A 24,169-nucleotide genomic window follows, 5' to 3' on the forward strand; every position below is an offset into this window, starting at 1 on the left:
GCCGCGCGCCTCTACGCTCACGGCCAACTCGCCCGGTTTTATTAATTTTAATGTGTGTGCCGGGCCCGCGGTGTAGGGGTACCGTGCCTGCCTCTTACCCGGACGCCCCGGTTTCGATTCCCGGCCAGGTGAGGGATTTTTACCTGTATCTGAGGGCTGGTTCAAGGTCCTGTCAGCCTACGTGATTACAGTTGAGGAGATTGATCTAGAAAGCGAAGAATAACGACCGAGAGGATTCGTCGTGCTGACCACACGACACCTTGTAATCTGCAGGTCTTCGGGCTGAGCAGCGGTTGCTTCGTAGACCATGGCCCTTCGGGGCTCTTGCGGCATGGTGTTTGGTTTACGTCACTGCCAACGATCAAAAACACGGTGTTAGATCGAAAGGTACTTTTCCTGGGACCTTGATAGTGCCTGCTGATTGGCTGACAAGGAACGAGCCCATAATGTGGTCCTCGAGTTGCTAACTGCAGCCTCATCTCACCAGTCCGTCGTAGACACTAGTCGCAGCTGGAGTTACCATGGCGAGTGAGCTTAAGGTAAGTCCTCTTAGTGACTGAGTTTCTTCTTCCCGAGAGATCCACAAAAGCAACAGTATATCACTTCCGAGCCTCTGTAGGTTTCATAACAGCCCGCCGTACAGGAACGTACTTTGTAAACACTCTGACTATACCTTCGGTGTACAAAGCCTAAATTGAGTGACCATCCTGCGTAGCAGCGACCGACTCACGGTCCACGATAGGCCTGGGAAGCTGCACCGATCACATATGCTAGCGTTACAATAACAGAGTGTAAATTTTCCTTGGTTCCTTTCAGCACGAACCTCAGGCATGTGTAGCGATACTTGTCTTTAGAGGCATGATTTTTTCGCATTAATTTATGTTCTATTTCACGAAAAGGAAAGCATTTTTCGCGTTATTTTGCGAAATAGGGCTGACACCGACGCTTTAATTTTGCTTTAATAATTTACTAAAATTATTCATAAAAAATGTAATTGGTGATATGCAAGAATGTATTTATGAGAACGCATGGGCCCTATACCCAGGGGCAAGGTGGGGACGCGCCCCCTCCCCCCTAGCTCTCAGGGAAAGGAAAAAATCTAATATAGTCAGCTATTTTTCTATCAAGAAAATGGTTTAAAATCGGTATTACATAGAAGTGATAGGGGATAACGTGTGTGGTATTCTACCGTGGAACAGAAGTCGACATTCATCTTCCAAAATATTAAAAATACTACATACCCCCAGGTCTAGCAACCCCCCCCCCCCCACTAAATCATTCATTATTCCTTATGGAATCTTGATTAGGGCTATATAATATTATAGTCTTAATCAAGATTACATAAAAAATCACTCTTTCACCCTACATGATCATAGCTTTCACCCTATATGGCCTATAGCATTAAGGGATTTTATAGAATATTAAAACGAACAGGTATATCAGTCGAGTCGAGAAATCCTTATTCTGTCTTCCGTTTCCCTTCACACGCGTGATATCGGAAAACAATTTCAAGTTCGTTATTTTTCATTAATTTCGCTCCAGTTTTTTTTCCTACTTATCGCAAAATAAGTAAATTTCGCTTTAAACTGGCCTTATCGCTTTAATTCGCTGTAATTTGCGAAAACAAAATCACTAATTTCTTAACCAGAATCGTATGATTCGTTAAGATATCTCAAAATCACTTCAAAATATCTTTTGTCGCGCGTATTGTTAATGCGAAAAATCATGCCTCTACCTGTCTTCAGTCAGATAGTAAAAGCCCTAGAGCTCGGAACTTGGAAGCGAGTTGAAGAATAGAAGGCCTCCACTGCTTCCAGTTGCTTCTCGCTTTCATCTTATTTATCCGACCTCACTTGGCTCCTCCGATCGATTGTTTTAAGAGGAAGTACAACAGGTCAACCATTCTTTTTCTTTTTTTGTTATTGTTATTGAGCTTATACGCCGCATTGGACCACTGTAGTCAATTTCTATCCGGTCTTCTATGATGTGTTATAGTTTTTTCCTTTCTGCTCTTCCAGTATTTCTTCATTCTACCTGATCTTCCTTTTCGTTCTTCCGAATATACCCTTTCAGCTGTTTCCCTTTTATCAATTTTTGGTAGGAATCTAATGTTACTATTTTTTAATTTATTTACTTTGTTTGATTTGTTCTTTAAATCCTCCGGTCATACGTCTAATTTCTTCATGTATTCTTTTATTTGTTTTATCCAGACAGGTTGTTCTTTTTGTTTCCAAAGCGTCTCCAAAATTCTGCGTCTTAACCTGTCTTGAGGTGATATTCTCTTCTTTCTTATGAAATCCGTTATAGGTTCTATTTCCTGATATACTGCTTCATTTGGGATGATACGCCATTCTCCTTCTTTTTGGCACTTCTTATTAATGCATGTTCTTACCATTCTTCTTTCTATTTTTAAAATTGTGTCGATGTTATTCCCTTGCCATAGTTTAAATAATATTTCACATCCATAAGTAATTTCAGGTAAGACTACAACCCTTAATTAAGACCACGGCCGTTTCCTTCCAACTCCTCCCTTTCCTATCCCATCGTCGCCTTAAGACCTATCTGTGTCGGCGCGACGTAAAGACAATAATTGTAAAAGAAACTTTCTGGCCATTGTACTTCTTAGGCCGCTATCTTCATTTCTCGAAGTTTCGGAGCTCTTCAGTTGTTTTTTTTTATTTGCTTTACGTCGCACCAACACAGGTATGTCTTATGGCGACGATGGGATAGGAAAGGCCTAGGAATGGGAAGGAAGCGGCCGTGGCCTTAATTAAGGTACAGCCCCAGCATTTGCCTGGTGTGAAAATGGGAAACCACGGAAAACCATCTTCAGGGCTGCCGACAGTGGGATTCGAACCCACTATCTCCCGATTACTGGATACTGGCCGCACTTAAGCGACTGAGCTATCGAAAAATATTTCCAAAATGTATCCAACAAGGTACATTTACAGTATTCAAATAATGCACTTGGACACCTCAGTGGCAAACATAACCTCACGCAACGAAAGAAAAAAAGAAACCCTATTCAAAGACGAGGGAAAATTATGCTGGCTCCCCTGTGCAAGTGCTTTATTTTTTGGATTACTGTACTGTTTGCAATAGGCTTGATTCCCTGTCGATCGGAAGATTCGTTGTCTCTTGCAACACTAGAATCCTCTCCTAAATTACGAATGTACGAGCGAACACTGAGGTTACTTTTGTGATACAGTAAAACCTCGTTAATTCGAACTCTTTGGGACACAAAACTCTGACTTCGAATTACGTGATTTCGAATTAACTACCAACTCGAGCTTCAGAAATGCCAACTCTTGCCACGTCACAAGATATTCAAGATCAGTTACTGCATGCAAATGTATCCAACAAGGTACATTTACAGTATTCAAATAATGCACTTGGACACCTCAGTGGCAAACATAACCTCACGCAACGAAAGAAAAAAAGAAACCCTATTCAAAGACGAGGGAAAATTATGCTGGCTCCCCTGTGCAAGTGCTTTATTTTTTGGATTACTGTACTGTTTGCATTTTTAGATGTCTTGTACTTGCACGGAAAGTACCCGACGCCCTTCAAACATACGTGGCTTATCTAGCTTTCCTATGACGAGGGGAAGAACTACTGCATTGCAACACAGTACAGTGACCACATCTCGTTTAGAAACGTCCGTTTTTGGCTAGGCATTAAAAACAGTGCAGTTTGATTGGCATTGACAGTATTGTTCGATGCGTACGAATTGATTATAATTATTATGACCCACGCCTTTTCACCTGCTGTCGACATCACCAGTGCTCGCGGATTCTTGTTCTCCGCATACTGCCTGTTACGTGATATTGTGCCGTTCCTTAAAACGCTGAATACAAAGGAATTACGATTTCACTCGAACTTGGCAACTATGAAACACACCGTCGACACAGCGAAGTGAAAGAATGTGCGGAAAGCTACCCCTGCACGTTCCGGAAGACGAAATCTATCGTGACGGAGAAATTTTGAATTTAAATTGCACTGTAAAATACAATTTTTTAATGTAAATGCAGTTTTAAATTAAAAGTCTGAGACGTGTTCCGTTTAAATAAGATATATGGGGGGCAGTTTTCTTCCATCTGCGGTTACACAAAGCGTAACTGTACATCCAACATCGAAAACTTGCCAACCTCGACGCAAATAAAACCCGCGCCCCAATTTCGTGCCTCTTTTTTTAAATGCGGAGATTATTCGTGTAAATACCGTGATGATGATTATGATGATGTCTTTACGTCCCACTGCCTACTTTTACAATTTTCGTAAACGCCGAGGTACCGGAATTTAGTTCCGCAAGAGTTCTTTTACGTGCCAGTAAATCTACCGACACGAGGCTGACGTATTTGAGCGCCTTCAAACACCACCGGAGTGAGCCAGGATTGAACCTGCCAAGTTGGGGTCGGATGGCCAGCGCCTCAACCGTCTGAGTCACTAAGCCCAGCCATCCATTATTTATTTTATTTTATTTTATTTTATTTTATTTTATTTTATTTTATTTTATTTTATTTTATTTTATTTGTTGATCATTGTAAAGATGGTAGTGGTGGTGATTATTGTTTGTAGAGGAAGTACAACTAGGCAACCAGCTTCTATATGATATTAATCAGAGATAAAAAATGGAAGAGATCCGACACTTCAAAAAATGACGATATCGGCCAAAGAAAGACAAGGGTCACGAGCGCGTGTAAATTACTTCCCAGGCCTCCATACGTAATACCGTCGGGGTCGAAAAGGAGCAAGAGTTGACCAAGGGAGGTCGGATGGGAGAGATGAAAGTGAGGAGCTGGCACAAGTAAGTGGAAGCTATGCCAGTACTCAGCTAAAGACCCCGTGGTCGCCAACCCACGCTCCCAAGTTAAGAGTCCCTGGGGTACCTTTTAGTCAGCTCTTACGACAGGCAGGGGATACCGTGGGTGTTATTCTACCACCCCACACTCACAGGGGTTCATTGTTAAGAGGGGATAGTTGCTTGGTTGTATTAAACAATAGTCACCACCTTGTGGTTATGACATAGATTAGTACACCTTCTAACAAACTGCAACAAGAACGGCTTCCATTGTACTGTTAGTCCAGAATCGTCCGGCTCCTAACTAAATGGTTAGCGTGCCGGCCTTTGATGCAGGGGTTGGCGAGTTCGATTCCCGATCGGATCGGGGATTTTAACCTTCATTGGTCAATTCCGATGGGTCGGGAGGCTGGGTGTGTGTGCCGTCTTCATCATTAGAATTCATCATAGTCAGAGCCCCATCCTCACAGACGCGCTTCTACGATGTCAACTCGAAAGACCTGCAGCAGGCCTGGTCGGAGGCCACATGCGGTTATTAGTCCAGGATCAGGGATAGAGTGTCAGCCTCCGGATCCCAAAACCGCGGGTTCAAACCCCGTAGAGGTTGTCGGATCTTTGCAGGACAGAAAAAAAAAGTCCATTCGACACTCTATGAACCCCTTCCATTTTTTCTCTCTGATTAGTGTTGTACTTCCTCTTAAAACAATAATCATCACCACGACACTCCATGCCATTCGAGGTCGGCATATAAAAGATCTCTCGTAACACATTTGATGTTTACCGACAAAATTAATTAAAACTCAACCATAGAGCGCCCAACAGAGATCCGATTCGCTCTGCCATCTGGTAGGGTAAAACAGAACATTGAAACTGACACATACGCAGCCTAAATGGCGTCGAAATAAAATGCCTGCACACAGGCCATATGATTATAAGTAGTACTTTCCGACCCTTTAGCTGAGTGGTGGACGTTGAGTTCTTCGGTTCAGAGAGTCTCGGGCTCGATTCCTGACCAGCTAGGGGTTTAAATCACGTCTGATTAATTCTTCAGGCTCGGGGGCTGGGTTTTTGTATTTGTCCCAACACTCCCCACTTCATATTCCGATAACACATCACGCTACCAACACCACAGAAACATGCAAAAGTTATTACAACCTTTCACATAGGGTTTGAGCCAGGAAGGGCATTCGGCCGTAAAACACGGCCAAATCCACCGTTTGCACCCGCGACCTCACGTGTATGGGAAAAGCGATAGTAGTAGAAGTCCAGGAATACAATGTATCTAGAAAAGTAATCGGAAGAGAACACAAGCTTCTTACTAGAGTTCTGCTAAAAACAGACCATCTGGGAGATAGTGGGTTCGAATCCCACTGTCGGCAGCCCTGAAGATGGTTTTCCGTGGTTTCCCATTTTCACACCTGGCAAATGCTGGGGCTGCACCTTAATAACGGCCACGGCCGCTTCCTTCCAACTCCTAGGCCTTTCCTATCCCATCGTCGCCATAAGACCTATCTCTATTGGTGCGACGGAAAGCCACTCAAAAAAAAAAAAAAAAAAGAAACAGACCACGCAACAACCTAAGGAAGGTGTGTCTCTTGGCTAAGCAGTGATTTGCCAGAAGACAAGACGCAACATAACAGGTTTTATGGTGATCTTGGTGAAGGTCGGCCACATCTTATAGTAAACAAGTTCAATGTCATTACGTTTCAGAGAAATGTGTAAATATTTACTTTATCTCAGCATTGCAGCAGATCTGACTTCAACAAGTAGGTAGGCCTATTCTAAAATCGTTGAATGAATAATTTGCTTCTGTAATGTTAGCTGTAAACTTACCATATTATTTCAGAAGGGGATTTTTTTTTTGCTTTACGTCGCACCGACACAGATAGGTCTTATGGCGAGCATGGGATAGGAAAGGGCTAGGAATGGGAAGGAAGCGGCCGTGGTCTTAATTAAGGCACAGCTCCAGCATTTGTCTGGTGTGAAAATGGGAAACAACGGAAAACCACTTTCAGGGCTGCCAACAGTGGGACTCAAACCCACTATCTCCCGGATGCAAGCTCACAGCTGCGCGCCCCTAACCGCACGGCCAACTCGCCCGGTGGAAAAATCCTGTCTTAGCTTCTTTAATTCATTAACTATTTAGTGCTGTTCTTCTGTAAATTAATTTTGTGCAATCAGTTGGTCCTTTTTCTTTTACTAGACGTTTAACGTCACACTAACTCAGATTTTGTTTAGGCGGCAGTGGGAGAGGAAATGGCTAGGGCTGGGAAGGAAGTGACCGTGGCCCTTAATCTACAGCCCCAAGAATTATCCTGGTGTGAGCTTGGGAAACCAGGGTAAACTATCTTAAGGCTGTCGACGGTGGGTTTCGATTCAACCATCTCCCGAATGCAAGCTCACAACTATGTGGCACGTACCACGCAGCCAATTCGCTCAATGGTTGGCATTTAACAGAGCTTAAATGTGAGAGAGATGATTTACCGATTGGGGCCGATGACTTAGATGTTAGGCCCCATTAAACAAAAGGCATCACCAAGCTCGGTAGTTGCAGTCGCTTGAGTTCTACCAGTATCCAGTATTCGGGAGATAGTGGATTCGAACCCCACTGTCAGCAGACCTGAAGATGGTTTTCCGTGTTTTACTATTTTCACATCAGGCAAATGCTGGGGCTGTACCTTAATTAAGGCCACGGTCGCTTTCTTCCCACTTCTAGCCCTTTCCTGCCCCCATCGTCGCCTTAAGACCAATCTGTGTCAGTGGCAACCAGCATCATCATCATCATCATTAGATTTACAGAGCCGTTTACTCATGGCAATTGTGGCGTGGTGTGGCGAGTTGTGACATTGTTTCCACTTACCTGTAACACTGCCTTTGCCCTCACGTTCATCATTCCTATCTGTTGGTCAACTCCTGTTCATTTTCGTGTCTTTTGCCTTTCCCTTGCCGATACCTTCACTCTTCGAGAAATTGGATCTCTTCCCGCTTCCTCCATAACTAGCGTAAAAAGGGGAGGGTTATCTCATCCATCCCCATTGAAATAATTATCACCATCATTAACGGAGGGACACGAATGTCTCTCCTCTCTCCCTGATAACCCTGTTAGCCCCTTAAAACAATAGATGTAGGTAAGGCGATATCAGACCCCCAGCTGAGGATGATACACTTTCCGTGTAGTTGTGCTTGGCTCTTCCCTTTCATCTCTAATATCCGACTTCCCTAAGCCGAGTCTTGTTTTCTTCCGACCCCGATAATAGTAGGTTGAGAGGCGAATAGAACCTTTTATTTTCATGCTCTTCGTCAACCTTTCACTGATACCTTCATCGTTCGAAGCATCGGGCCTTTTCTTTTTACACCTCTGATTATTGGGTGAAAATGGTTACCTAGTCCTTTAAAACAATAATCATACCAACACCATCTGATCTAGAAGTTATTAAGTTTTCGATCCGTTGATTGTCAAGGTCCTTCCCATTCTTAAGCCGATACCCTCATGCTTTTGAGAGATTTGCCCTCCCCGTATTTTATTAGGACTAGACATAATGTGTAGGAGGTGACTGAGAGCCTTAACTTTGCTACTTGTTGGGTCATAAAATAAATACATTATTATTATTATTATTATTATTATTATTATTATTATTATTATTATTATTATTATTATTATTATTATTATTATTACACTAGCGGAAATGGAAAATGTTACACCATGAACACCTTGACCGAAAGCCACCTAACTTATACCCCAGTATTTCCATGCCTGTGAGATATGATGATTAAAATTTCATCCTCATACGGTCTAATTGTTAATACAGGTTAACGCCGTTCCAAAAGATGGCGGCTGGTGTGTGTTGGGTGTGTCTAACGTTACTATCTCTTTTCAAGTAGAGATCGTAACACAGCATGCCTAGAGGACGTGCACAGGCAGCTTATCACCATCTTTCGAACTTTGTGAAAGGTCGAATCATTGGCATGAGGGATGTGGTAACATCATACCGAAAGATTGCTCAGACAGTTGGCTGTAGTGCAATGACTGCAGAACAAGTAGTGACGAGATGGACTCAGGACAACAGTGTGGCACGAATAGCAGGCACGGGTCCTTCCAGAAGGACTACACCACGCGAAGATCGTAGCTTTCGTCGGTTGGGTCTGACGAACAGACGGATGACAGACAACAGCTTAAGTCCGAGCAGAGGTTACAAGCAGAGTGTCACAACGAACCTTCGGGAACAGATTACTGGAAGCTGGGTTGAGATCTTGAATTGCCATGCGTTGTTTACCGCTGACACCAAACCACAGACAACGGAGACTTGCATGCTGTACAGCCAGAGTCAACTGGGACATCGAGTGACATTCTTCGGTGTTCAGCGATGAGTATCGCTTCTGTTTGTGGAGGTCAGACCGACGTGAACATATCCGTAGGCGACCTGGTGAAAGGTCACAGGAAAAAAATTATCGAGGCGCATACCTCTCCAACTTGCGAAATCATGGTGTGGGGAGCAATTGGATATGACAACAGGACGGATTTGGTACGTGTTGAAGGGGGACTACATGCTCGCCAGTATGTTACAAGAATCGTAAACGCTGTTGTCATGCACTTCATGACGAGGGTACCAAATGGCATATTTCCAGCAGGATAATGCAAGAGCCCACACCGCAGATCACACCAGAAACGCCTTTGGGAATGTACGGATCCTTGACTAACCTGTCCGGTTCCCTGACCGTCACCCATAGAGCATGCCTGGGATGTGATGGGAAGATATACGGCCATACCAGTTTCCAGCCAGCAATCTTCATGAACTGACACAGCATGTGTTTTAGGAATAACAAGAAATCCCTCAAGATGACATTCGGGGGCTGTTCGCTTCCATGCCACGCTGAATACAAAAGTGTATTCATGCCCGTGGGGGTCATAACTCATACTGATGATGATGGTGATGGACAGTTCCGAATGGACTGAAAGTTTAATCATATAATACCTGTTATGTGGTTAACATCCCCACAAAGTTTGATAAATATCGGAGTGGTTCTTCTAGGTGCAACACTTTCCATTTCCGCTAGTGTATTATTATTATTATTATTATTATTATTATTATTACAGGCGGAAATTTTCGCAAACTTTCTACAACTATATTGGTTGATTATGCCTTATATATCAGTGCTACCAATTAACATAAGATAAATTAATGTAGGCCATTTGGAAATGAAATCTTGAGTAAGCTGAGGAAATTTACGCATTTATTATTTTTTAGGCAGGCAAAATAGGCACTATCAAAATTTGTATAAACTTGTTTTAACTACTTGACTATTTATTTATTTATTTATTTATTTATTTATTTATTTATGTATTTATTTATTTATTTATTTATTTATTTATTTATTTATTTATTTATTTATTTATTTATTTATTTATTTCAGTACCTAAGTGGTTTCGGCAATGAGTTCCAGTCCGAGGATCCTCGCTGTCCAGGAGCATTACCTCAGGGTCAGAACAATCCTCAGAAGTGTCCCTACGGACTGTACGCAGAGCAACTCTCGGGAACAGCTTTCACAGGTAGCCTATCTAAGCAGTGGCGGCTGGCGCACAAAGTCACAGTGTCACGTGCCCTCCCAATAATCATGAATCTTTTAATTTTTACTTCTCAGTACATTATACACAGGAAAGATACAGGTTTTAAGCTCATATGAAGGTGACTATTGCTTATAAACTGCTAAATCTGGCTTCAGGATAGAGCGTATAATCATGTATATCAGCTCCGGGTCACAACCACCATGTGACCGTCGAGCAGCCGTTTAAAGTGCATGGTCTCCAAACGTTGCCGCTGGCTATATTCCTTGGGGAAGGGACGTGCTGTTTTGAAAAAGCCTCGGTCACAAGCAAATAGTGACGAGAAGGTTAGCAGGTAGTTAGTTCTCTTGGAAAAAGAAAAAGAAAGAAAAAGCTACACAATTCTTTGACTTGTATTTCTTAATGTGCCATTGTTGAAAATAATACAACATTATACCAATGACGTTATATAGAATAAAGATATTCCTGAGAAGTACAATGGCAACTGAGAGGTAAAAATGCGCAGGCTCTGATCTACAGTTAAAGAAAGAAGAGTGGATCTGATACAGGAATTAAGGACAAGGCACACCTAGGTGTGTTTTGGCATATTGTATTTTATTGTTTATGCTTGCATGCGTAAATATGTGTATTTTAGATTTACAGTCCATTATTCATGTCTGTATTTAAACCATAACGTGTCCCTCCTATAAGCAATTAATTTAATTTAGTATTTAATAGCAACTCTTGTATTGTCACATTAGTTGTTAGTTGGACATATACTGTATATATAAAATAAGAGTTTTGTCTGTGCATTGCTCAAAATTTTTTTAAAAAATGGCATTTCTGTGTCGATCGTGCCCACAATAACAAGAATATGCACTTTTTAATTTTTCGCCATGTCTGTCTGTCTGTCTGTCTGTCTGTCTGTCTGTCTGTCTGTCTGTCTGTCTGTCTGTCTGTCTGTCTGTCTGTCTGTCTGTCTGTCTGTCTGTCTGTCTGTCTGTCTGTCTGTCTGTCTGTCTGTCTGTCACGAGAAAATGGCTGAAGAGACTTTAATCAAAATAGGTATGTAAACTCGGGGAATGAGCCACTACAATCTAGGCTATAAATAATTTCATTCCTGCCAAGTCAAATGGTAGTTTAGGGAAAGGCCTAAAATTTAATTCTCAAATATGTATGTTATTAGTGTTCCTATCGATAAATACTATATAACTAAAGTTACACAAAATTCAATTTTCGATCATTTATGTCTTGTACCGTACCGGTTATGTTAACAGAGATATTCATGAACTTCGATTTTGTTGCTAAGTCGATATCAACGAACGCCGAACCACGAGAAGATGGGTGAACAGAATTTAATGAAACTCGGTATGTAAAGTCGGGGAATAAGGAACTACAGTCTAGGCTATAAACAATTTTATTCATGCTGGATAAGGCACCTGAAATTTAAATTTTAATACTTGTTATTTGTCCTATCGAAAAGTACTACATAACAAAGTTGTAGAGAATACATTTTGCAATCAGTTATGTCTTATTCAGTTTTTGTTTTTTTGCTAGGGGCTTTACGCCGCACCGACACAGATAGGTCTTACGGCGACGATGGGATAGGAAAGGCCTAGGAGTTGGAAGGAAGCGGCCGTGACCTTAATTAAGGTACAGCCCCAGCATTTGCCTGGTGTGAAAATGGGAAACCACGGAAAACCATCTTCAGGGCTGCCGATAGTGGGGTTCGAACCTACTATCTCCCGGATGCAAGCTCACAGCCGCGCGCCTCTACGCGCACGGCCAACTCGCCCGGTTTATTCAGTTTTACCGCAACTACTATAATAAGAGTGGTGGTGGTGGTGATTATTGTTTTAACAGGACAACTAGCCAACCATCCACTATATAATACTAATCAGAGAGAGAAAAATGGAAGGGGTCCGACACTTCGAAAAATGAAAGTATCGGCATAAGAAAGACAAGGGCCGCAAAGGGCATGAAAATGATCCCTAGGCTTCCATACATAATGCTGTCAGGGTCAGAAAATATTGACGAAGGGAGATCGTAAAAGAACGATCGCTTGAAGAATAAGACAAGAGGGAGGAAAGGAAGACTCCCTGTACATTAGATGCCCCAATATCTCAAAGTCGGAAGAAAACTAAATGTGAAGGCCTACACTATCGAAAGATCATAAAACTGATCAACAATAACATTACATTGGCCATTGTTATTTGTTTTATGCTTTGTCTTTTCTGACGCCACTCATCTCTGATAGATGGGATTACTGCTGCGTATGGAGTATAACAGCCTCCCTGAATATTGGCGGGAAGTAGCTGGGGAGTTACATAACTTTCTTCTTTAGCATGCCAATCCTCTGGTTCATAAATTTTCTGATACTACTGGTCCGTAACACACTGGTTCATCATCCAGCTATTGGATCCCTACTCTGAAGCGCTGATTGGAATGAGCAGTGTGCACACTTAAAGGAATAATGGCAGAGGAGTGTTCATGGCTGTCTGCGTCCTGGTCATTCCAGCTCTGGAACTTTGGACTGTTCGTTAAAAGTGTGAAAATGTGCGTGTTTTTATTTGATCGACTATTTCATATGATTGCATTACTTTTAATCGTGACATTCCTCCTGACCACTGTAATAACCTATGTTGACCTATGTTGATTTCATTTGGGATGTAAAAGGTAAGGTGGAGAGTGAGTGTCCGCCACTATAATGAAAATTGCCCAACTCGACTGACTGGCGGTAGGCAAGTGGGCCTGCAATCGTAATGAAAATTCCCCAAATTGATTGTGACTGATAGTAGGCAATGGAAATTTCCTAACCCAGTCTTCGCATAAGAAAAGACGTATCGTGACTTTACCGTCACGTTTCTGAGGTAACGTTTTAAGAGCTATGCAATTTAATATAATCTTACTCACAACGTGTACACTACTTAACCTAGAATTCTGTATACAATGTGGAATTCGGTAGCGAAGCATGGGTACATCAGCCATTTTCTACTAGTACGACATTAAGGAAGTCCAGTTGTTCAGCACGAAAAATTCATCCCTATTATCAAATAAATCGCTTGTATTTCTTCAAGAGTAGGACTTTGAGTTATTATTATTATTATTATTATTATTATTATTATTATTATTATTGCGGGGATTTCCGTGGTTTACAGAGGTGTAAGAAGGTGCCGAGATGAATGGGTGGACAGAGAAAAGATCAGAGCAGAAATTAAAGCACTAAATTTTGACATTTTCTCCCTTTCCTTTTTTCTTTGAGTTTAAAATTTGATAGATAATCTGAATGAACAACAACAAATATCAACAGTATGGAATAATGATGAGCTCGTCAGCTCTGATAACAAGGATGACTTAAAGTCAAAAATCAGGTACAATGGAGAAGTTTTTCAATACAATAGTTTACAAATGAATGAGCATGGTAGCCCTAAAAGGTGCATTATTTCAAAGAGCATATTTACTCCACTCACTTACATCGCACAGTACTTTGAGCTTCAAACATTAATCCAATCCAGTCTCTTCGAGGCACCAATTTACACTAGGTGAACTTCAAAAACTGTGTTTACTTTCATTTCTGCTCGACAGTCTATTACACACACACCTTTAAATAATGAGAATTTAACAGGGGCAATGAGTGCCATTCTAAATGGCCTAGAAGTACAAAAGAAACGGTTTAGGACGATCGGCATAAACAAAATGCTAGTAGTCGAGACACTTGCACTCCTTTTGAAATACACTTGAAATCCTACACGGGGTTTTGGCCCGAAGTTACAGAGGCTAAGCCTATACTACAGAGGGGTGACTAGATGGCGACATATTAAGTACCAAAATAGTTTAGAAAAATGTAGAGTTTTAGAAAATCATAGTCACCCACATACCAGATTGAATGGGAATTAATAGAGGGTGTATGTGTGTTGGTATATGGCTTTCTTTTCTTTTTTTTTTTTTTTTTTTTTTTTTTTTTTTGCTAGGGGCTTTACGTCGCACCGACACAGATAGGTCTTATGGCGATGACATATGGCTTTTAGTGCCGGGAGTGTCCAAGGACAAGTTCGGCTCGCCAGATGCAGGTCTTTCGATTTGACACCCGTAGGTGACCTGCGCGTCGTGATGAGGACGAAATGATGATGAAGACGACACATACACCCAGCCCCGTGCCAGCAAAATTAACCAATTAAGGTTAAAATTCCCAACCCAGCCGGGAATCGAACCCGGGACCCCTGTGACCAAAGGCCGGCACACTAACCATTTAGCCATGGAGCCAGACTTAATAGAGGGTATTTATTTATTTATCATGTCAGAAGTACAAAGTAAACAAGACAAATTAAACAGAAGAAATTTTATACACTGGTTGACCAAAAAATTGACCACGACAAGCGCATTTGGAGTTACCCTCATTAAGTCTTCTATGGTACAAGTGAGTGGAGAAGAAGGACACAGTAGAAGATGGTCGTTAGTCTGCTTAATACCACACTTCCAGTAAACAGTCTCCACAGGAAGGCCCCATTTCTGTAGGTTGGTCTTGCATCTCGTGGTACTGGAGCGTAATCGATTGAGAGCCTTCCATGTTGTCGACTTTTCAGAATGTTCAGGAGGAAGTTCTTCCTTTGGAACCATCCATTCTCTCAAATGTTGACATTTTTCCCATCACATTGAGATTCTTGCTTGCTGTGGTGTTTCTTTAAGAGCTTCAGTGGTTGTCAAGAAGCTCTTTCTTGATTTCAACTTAGGATGTGCTGGTTGACAGGCATACAAATGGTGGGCTTCCATAGTCATAGCCTTGCTTTTCTCGTACCTAGCAGCAATCTCACGTCGGATTTCAGGTGGTGCTATACCAGCGAGACAGTGGAGTTTATCTATGGGAGTAGGTCTTAAACAACCTGTGATAATACGGCAAGTGTCATTTAGTGCCACATCCATGTTTTTGGCATGGCTGGACTTATGCCACATGGAGCAAGCTTATTCAGCAGTGGAGTAGCACAGTGCTAGCGCACTTGTTCTCATTGTGCAAGGGTGAGCTCCCCAGGTGGTGCCTCTCAGTTTCTGCACTATGTTGTTTCTGGCAGACACTTTTTGTTTCACATTTAGGCAGTGTTTCTTATACGTAAGCGTACGGTCCAGAGTCACTCCCAGATATTTTGGAGTCGAACAGTGTTGAATAGGGATTCCTTCCCAGGTGATTTGTAGGGTTTTAGCTGTTTTTTTTTTTACCGAGTTCGATAGCTGCAGTCGCTTAAGTGCGGCCAGTATCCAGTATTCGGGAGATAGTAGGTTCAAACCCCACTGTCGGCAGCCCTGAAAATGGTTTTCCGTGGTTTTCCACTTTCACACCAGGCTGTACCTTAATTAAGGCCACGGCCGCTTCCTTCCCACTCCTACCCCTTTCCTGTCCCATCGTCGCCATAAGACGTATCTGTGTCGGTGCAACGTAAAACAACTAGCAGCTGTTTTCTTGTTATTGAGATGAAATACACAGCTCTGAGTTTAGCAGGATTTGGCCTCAAGTGATTTTCACTGTAGTAGTTGATAAATTCTTCCACAGCTTTGGATAAAGTCTGTTCTACCTTTTCAAAACAGTTGGGTTGAGCATTGACTGCACAGTCATCAGCATAGACAAAACTCTGGGTACCTTCAGGTAGAGGCTGATCGTTAGTATGGATGTTGAATAACAGTGGTGCGAGCACACTGCCTTGCGGTAACCCATTCTTCTGTGTTCTCCATCTGCTTCTTTTTCCCTGAAATTCCACAAAGAATCTTCGATTTTGGAGAATATTTTTAATGTTGCACATTAGATGGAAGTCTTTGGTGATGTCATACAATTTTGTTAGAAGAAGCCGATGGTTGACTGTGTCATAACCTGCAGAAAGATCAATGAAAACAGCGCCTGTAATGAGCCGATTCTCGAAGCCATCCTCAATGTGCTGTGTCAAGTTTAATAGCTGTCATGTGCAACTTTTTCCTTCTCAGAATCCATCTTGCTGTGGTAGGCTATAAGAGATGACTCCACCTTACCTATCAGTCTCTGAAGAATGAGCCTCTCCAGGACCTTATACAGGTGACAGAGCAAGGAAATAGGCCTATAGCTTTCGGGATCCAACCGATCTTTGCCTGGTTTAGGGATAGCAATGACTCTAGCCTTCCGCCAGATTTTGGGCATCTTGCATTATTGGACACAGATATTCATTAATTCCAGTAGCCATCGCCTCATAACAGGACCAAAATTCTTGATCTGCTCTACTCGAATTCGTCTATAGAGCGTTCCAACCTTAAATTGCAGTACAGCAGTAATGGGATAATTCCGTCTCTTTCCTTCTCCCATGTTTTGCGGATAGCGCTGTCCTACTCTAATGCAGCGGGTTTGCCAAATATCCGTGAATCAGAATGTTATCGGTTAAAATGGGTGAATATCGTGTTATGTACATAATTTCAAAGGGACATTTGATGCCGTTGACAAAAAAAAATGTAAAAAAATAATTTAGTGTGAAAATGGTAATATAATGGAAAGTTTCGCCAAATGCAAAATCTTCATTGCAAAGAACTTATCATGCCATAACTCCTATTTTATATTCATTATTTTCCTAAATTTTTCACTGCTGGTAAAGAAACATTTTAGCTCGATGTAGATAACTTTATTTTTAAATTTAAATGATAACAAAATGCAGTATATGCGTTTATTTTCAGTCATGTTCAGGGAATTGTATGTGTAGGCACGAAAAAGTCAGTCGCTGGCCAGCGTCTTTCCTATTGAATTTGCATGGGAGGCCAAAGCGAGGCAAATGGTCTTCAGATATGGAAGTTATTTTTAAAACAATCCCGAAGTTCCTATCTTGCTTAGTTATTAATTTGTGACAGAAAGAATATCTCCTTGAATTTTGGTTTCGCGCGTGACTCGGCTGGCTGGCTGATGTACCGGTAGTGATCTCCCAAACATGCGCTTTTAACATTTCCAGACAGTCGCATGCAGTGCAGTGCGCATTTCGTCAGTAGTATGTATAATAGTGATTAAATACATATCAGTGACATATGTACAATTCTTGAGGGAAAGTGTATTTCGTTTGTGTGGTTCGTGAGTTCGTGCTCGTGCGTGGGGATCTAATTTCAAAGAAAATGTGCAGAAGGATCATGGCGTGCTTAAAGCAAAGCAAACGCTCTTCGAATATCGAAGTTATTTTTAAATCAGACCTCAAGTCCCTATCTCGTTATCTCTTAATTTATGACAGGGAGAACGTCTCGTTTGTTTACATTTCACGAGTGACTCGGCTGGCTGAACTTTTAAATATACTGGCGGTTACGTGCCAGATGCGACCGTGCCGGATGCGACCCGGCCTTTATCGTGCCAATAGCGACCGAGCGGATATGCACCGTGCCGCATGCGACCCATCAATCACTTACAATTGATCTGCATTAAGGGCTGTCACCAAGTGGCAGATTGCTTATTAGTAGCTAACTTGGTCTTTTCTAAAATAAAGGTCTGACACCGTTGTTAGCAGGTTCGAGTGCCGTTGGTCGAAAGAAAAATATGATAATGTTGCTGGCTTTACGTCCCAGTAATTACTTTTATGGTTTAAGGAGACGCCGAGGTGCCGGAGTTTAGTCCCGTAGGACTCATTTTACGTGCCAGTAAATCCACCGACACAAAGCTGACGTATTTGAGCGCCTTCAAATACCACCAGACTGAGCCATAATCGAACATGCCAAGTTGGAGTCGGAAGACCAGCATCTCAACCGTCTGAGCCGTCGAGCCACTTAGCCCGGATGAAAAAAAAATTTCACCATGAGAATGTAGGCCGGCAGGGTAGGAAAGTTGGTGTATAGAATTTGTAATCACTAGATTGCGTACCAAAAGCCCGGATTCAAATCTAAACCTCTTCGCAGTGTTCAAATGAAGTGAGGGATTATGATGCTGTTGATGGTGATTCGGCCGTCGGATAGGGACGTAAAGCATTGAACAGACCCCTTGGTATTATTTGAGAGGAGTAGGGTACGTGCCGACACCGGGTTTCACCTTTCCCTACCTCATTATCATAATCTCACATCCAGACGCGCAGGCCTCCCATGTGCGTCAGGTAGAAAGACCTGCACCAGGCAAGCCGAACACGTCCTCGGACACTCCCGGCACTAATAGGGCACGATAAGTAAGTAGGCCTAAGTCGTAAATAATTTCAGAGAATTAGGATTTTTTTTTTTTTTTTTTTTTTTTTTTTTTTTTTTTTTTTTTTTTTTTTTGCTAGTGGTATAACGTCGCACCGACACAGACAGGTCTTAAAGGCGACGATGTCCGACTCGTTGGCTGAATGGTCAGCGTACTGGCCTTCTGTTCAGAGGGTCCCGGGTCGGGGATTTTAACCTTCATTGGTTAATTCCAATGGCCCGGGGGCTGGGTGTTTGTGCTGTCCCCAACATCCCTGCAACTCACACACCACACATTACACTATGCTCCACCACAATAACACGCAGTTCCCTACATATGGCAGATGCCGCCCACCCTCATCGGAGGGTCTGCCTTACAAGGGCTGCACTCGGCTAGAAATAGCCACACGAAATTATATACATTATAGGCGACGATGGGATAGGAAAGGACTAAGAGTGGGAAGGAAGCGGCCTTGTCCTTAATTAAAGTACACATCGACTTTCACATTTGCCTGATGTGAAAATGGGAAACCACGGAAAACCATCTTCAGTGCTGCCGACAGTGGGATTCGAACCCACTTTCTCCCGGATGCCAGCTCACAGCTGCGCGCTCCTAATCGCACGGCCAACTCGCCCGGTAGGAAATTTATTGAACATCTCCCTTGGTAAATTATTCCAATCCCTAACTCCTCGTCCTATAAACGAATATTTGCCGCAATATGTCGTCTTGAGTTCTAACTTTATCTTCATATTGTGATCTCTCCTACTTTTAAAAACACCACTCAAACTTATTCGTCTACTAATGTCATTCTACGCCATCTCACCACTGACAGCTCGGAACATCCCGCTTAGTCGAGCAGCTCGTCTTCTTACTTCTAAGTCTTCCTAGCCCAAGATTTGCAATATTTTCGCAACGCTACTCGTGTGTTTTGTTACCAAACATTATCGATTGTTTTTTGAAAGGGATTCAAACTTAATGTCGGAGTCCCTGGTACAGCATAATTAGATTCTGATACAAATTTAGATATGACTAGCTAATGTACCCGTGCTTTGCTACGGAATTCTACATTGTATTCAGAATTCTAGGTTAAATACTCTACACGTTGTGAATAAGATTATATTAAACTGAATAGCTCTTAAAGTTACTCAGAAAAGCGACGGGCAAGTCACCATACGTATTTTCGCATGTGAAGACTTGGTTAGGAAATTATAATGGCAGGTCCTCTTGCCTACTGTCAGTCACAATCAACTTGGTAAGTTTTCATTATGATGGTAGGCCCACTTGCCCACTGCCAGTCAGTGGAGTTGGGCAGTTTGATGATAATGGCAGGCACTCACTCTCTACCTGTCTTTTTACATCATCAGAAAGACTGTCTTTGTGGTTTTGCCAACTGAAATTATCATAGGTCATTACAATGAAGTCAACAGAAATGTCGCAGTTACAAGCAATGCTATCATAATTATGAAATACTCGATAAAATAGAAAACCGCACATTTTCTGATTTTTAACAGTACTATGCTGCCGATCTAACAGTCCAAAGTTCCCGAACTGGAATGACCAGGCCGCAAACAGCCGTGAATAATCCTCTGCCATTATTCCTTTAAGTGTGCACACTGCTCATTCCAATCAGTGCCACAGAGAAGGAATCAAATGCGTGGAGTACTATGATAAATCAGTATGTTACGTACCAGTAGTACCAGAAAATCGATGAACGAGAGGAAAATCATGCTAAAGAAGAAAGTTATCTAACTCCACATTCCCCTGTGGAGGGGGGCGGTGGAATTACACCCACGGTATTCCCTGCGTTTCGTAAGGGGCTCTCAACTTGGGAGCGTGGGTTAGTGACCACGGGGCACTGAGTTGAGTCCTAGCACTGCTTCCACTTACTTGTGCCAGGCTCCTCATTTTCATCTATCCTATCCGACTTTCCTTGGTCAAATCTTGTTCTATTCCAACCCCGACGGGATTAGAACTTTTTAGGCCTAGAGAGTCGTTCGTTTCCACGCCCTTCGTGGCTCTTGTCTTTCTTTCGCTGATATCTTCCTTTTTCGCAGTGTCGGATTCCTTCCATTTTTCTCCCTGATTAGTGTTAAATAAAGGATGGTCACCTAGTTGCACTTCCTCTTAAAACAATAATCACCACCACCACCACCACCACCACCACCACCACCACATTAACACGTAGAATTTCTCCTCTAATGGTTGGCGTCAAGAAAAGCATCCAGCCGTAAAAAAATGCCAAATCTGCTACACACCCTGACCCGCAGTAAGAACCGGATAGAGCGGGGAGTAATAGAAACGAGCCCAGTGGCATCACTGCTCGCTTCTAATCAAGGCAGTCCGGGTTTGATTCCCGGCCAATATTTGTGGGATTTACGAAATGAAATACCACGCCCATTTTCCTGGAGATGAAAAATGGGAAACCACGAGAAATAATTTTCGAGGATGGCCGACGGGGTATTCGAACCCAGCAGCCTACCGAAGTAGCTGTAACTAGTCGTCCGGCAACGCACTGACCTAACCTGCTTGGTACCTTCTCCCAGACATGGAGGCGCAGCTCCATATATGGAGATATTTTAGGAAAATACTATTTATTTGCTAATGGTTTTACGTCTCACCGACACAGATAGGTCTTATGGCGACGATGGGATAAAAAAAGGCCTAGGAGTTGGAGGGAAGCGGCCGTGGCCTTAATTAAGGTACAGCCCCAGCATTTGCCTGGTGTGAAAATGGGAAACCACGGAAAACCATCTTCAGGGCTGCCGACAGTGGGATTCGAACCCACTATCTCCCGGATGCAAGCTCACAGCCGCGCGCATCTAACCGCATGGCCAACTCGCCCGGTGGGAAAAGACGTAAACGCATCACCATATTTCGTGTTGTAAAACGAGTTTCCCCCAGAAGTGTTATCTAAAGTAGGGGCAGTAGCTGCTTATAAGACTTTTTGAAATTACATTGCACTTCGTTTAGCGTACCTTATCTTGGGTGATGACACAACTTATCAAATGACAATTTGCTTGTCAACGCCGGTCGCATCCTGTCAACGCCGGTCGCATCTGGCACGGTTACAGATTATGCGGTCGCTAGTGGCACGGGTCGCATGCGGCACGGTCGCATCTGGCACGCCACCATACTGGCAGCCGTGTGCAGTGGTGTTCATTTAATCAGTATTATAAGATTGATTAAATAAAGATCAGTGATATATATAATATTTAATGGCGTGTGGCCTCCGAAGAGGCCGAGTGCAGGTCTTTCCAGTGTTGACGCCGCATAGGCGACCTGCGCGTCTATAAGAATGGCCCCCTACCTGTGATGAATTCTAATGCTGAAGACGGCACACACACACCCAGCCCTCGAGCCATGGGAATTAACCAATGAAGGTTAAAATCTCCGGGAATCGAACCCGGGGCCCTCTGGACCAAAGGCCAGCATGCTAACCATTTAGCCATGAAACCGGACAAGATCAGTGATAAATGTATAGTTCTTGAGGACAAGTGGATTGTGTTTGTGTAGTCTGTGTAGTTGTCAGTTCGTGCTCGTATGCATAGTTCTTAGTTCGAAGAAAAAGTGCAGAAGGATGTATAATGGATCGTCAAATTAAAAAGAAACGTTCCGTAGGTAAACTCAGGGGAAAAGAACGCAATATTATAATGAGTGTCCTGGATTATTTTTTAAAGACTATGAATATGAGCAGCGCAATCAGTGAAACAGCTAAAGCAACAGGTTGTTCCGAAAGAACAATCTATGCTATAAGGAAGGAACACACGCATGGTCCTTTGCGAACTCTCAGAAAAAGAAAGAGGAAAGGACGACAGAAAAATTAAATATGATGAAATTGTTAGAAGTGGATGCGTCGGGTGGTTCACTCTCTTTTATTTGCTAACACACCACCGACATTGAACGTGATTTTGAGTCGCGTAAATGGAGAAGATTCTTTGCCACGATTTTCCAAAACTACGTTGTATCGCTTCTTACATGATATAGGCTTCCGTTATTTAAGACGGGGTAATAAAGCAGCTTTCACTGAAACCGATGAAATTATTAATTGGAGGCACAGATATCTCAGGGAGATAAAACGTTTGAGGGCACAAAATAAAGCTATAATTTACACAGATGAATCGTGGGTAAATATTGGGCAGACAGTGACAAAAGAATGGAAAGATACGACTGTGAAAAGTGCACGGCAGGCTGCTTTTGAAGGGGTGAGTTCGGGACTTAGGCCACCGAAAAGCCGAGGACCGTGATTTGCCTTAGTCCACGCAGGTAATGAACATGGTTTTGTTCCAAATGCTGAACTAAAATTTTTATGCCATGAAAACATAAGGCAATTGGGCAAATTACGTGAACGAAGTAAAAAAAAATGAAAGTTTTGTGGAAAGCAGACGAATTACAGGACTCAGTAAATGGTGGGGATAAGATGTTGCTCTCCTGGTTTTAATAGAGAGTGAACACTATTTATTCTCAAGGTTAAATATTTCCCAGCAGGGATTGAACAAAGTCTTCACACTTGGCTGAAAAATTACATTTAAAAGGTGATATTAAACTTTAGAATTTTACATTAAGAAGGAAGTTTGAAACCTTCCCCTCAAGTAATCTGCCTGGAGCTGTTACATATTAAAAGACGTCTGCCATTACCTTGAGCTGTTGGGCCTTCCAACGACGGCAAGGCTGCCCCTGCCCCCTACTATGCCGTACACACACTTAAGACCGGAACGATGAAGATGGCGATACGGCCTTAAAGCGCCCAGCTTTTATAGCAACTCAGGGGGAAGTTTGCTGAACTCTCTTGAAGTAGGCAGAATGCCAGTACATACCCCCTATTTTAATTGACTATAAAAATATATACAAAAATTTCTGATTGGTTCATAACCTAAGGAAGAAGGAAACCGTAGTAGTGCTGACAATCTCAGCACATACAAAAACAATTTACAAATACTTACGATTTACCAACTTAGACAATAGCAAATTCCCTTAAACATGAATTGTCCATCCTTCCGCCAGAGGGGGAACATACTAGTGACACCTAAAGATTAAAGGTCCAAGTGTCTTCAGATACGTAGTTCAGGGTTCACAGCACAGATGGCCTTCTACTCGTAGGTGGTGGGCAGTTCAAATGGACGGAGAAGGCGTACCCCCAGTACAATTATAATAATAATAATTATTATTATTGTTGTTGTTGTATATTCAGGAATCATATTATTGAGTCCTCCCTCAGATAACTCGCATTTTAATGCAGGATACCTACCTAATTACAGTGAAACCGCTCACTTTGGACACCCCTTTCGATTGGACATATATTGAATACGCCGTTTAATTCCCTATACGTTCACATGCTAAAAATCCTGTATACATTGGACACCCCTCAACACTGAACATTGGACAGCTATTAAATGACAGTTTGGACTGGTTCAAAACTATTTTGTTTTGTGTTTTATAATGGTTTAGTGCAAGAAAGTTTAGCATTGCCAGTGGAAATGACGCCTATGATGACGATGATGAAGATGATATATGCTTGTTGTTTAAAGGAGCCTAACATCTATGCCATCGGCCCCTAAAATGGTGCCTGTCCAAAAGAATTTGAAAACAATATTTTTAAGACAGAGAGTCTTCCTGTAATTTGGCTAAGAAGTGTAACATTGCAATCGAATTTACACGGAGTGTGACGGTTCTCGACGCAATTTGCTGGATTCGTGGT

At 42.4% G+C, this 24,169-nt stretch overlaps 1 protein-coding gene across 1 annotated transcript in view; it reads left to right on the forward strand.

Moving 5' to 3' along the window:
• The first annotated feature begins 478 nt into the window (after positions 1 to 478).
• Positions 479 to 24,169, forward strand: part of hgo (homogentisate 1,2-dioxygenase) — a 95,062-nt gene continuing 71,371 nt past the window's right edge. The window contains exons 1-2 of the mRNA XM_067146879.2: positions 479 to 539; positions 10,214 to 10,349. Of these exons, the coding sequence (XP_067002980.1) occupies positions 522 to 539; positions 10,214 to 10,349 (154 nt within the window). The 5' untranslated portion in view covers positions 479 to 521. The remainder of the gene's footprint in view (positions 540 to 10,213; positions 10,350 to 24,169) is intronic.

Source organism: Anabrus simplex, chromosome 1 (genome assembly GCF_040414725.1).
Source record: "Anabrus simplex isolate iqAnaSimp1 chromosome 1, ASM4041472v1, whole genome shotgun sequence".
In the NCBI taxonomy this organism is placed as follows: Eukaryota; Metazoa; Arthropoda; class Insecta; order Orthoptera; family Tettigoniidae; genus Anabrus; species Anabrus simplex.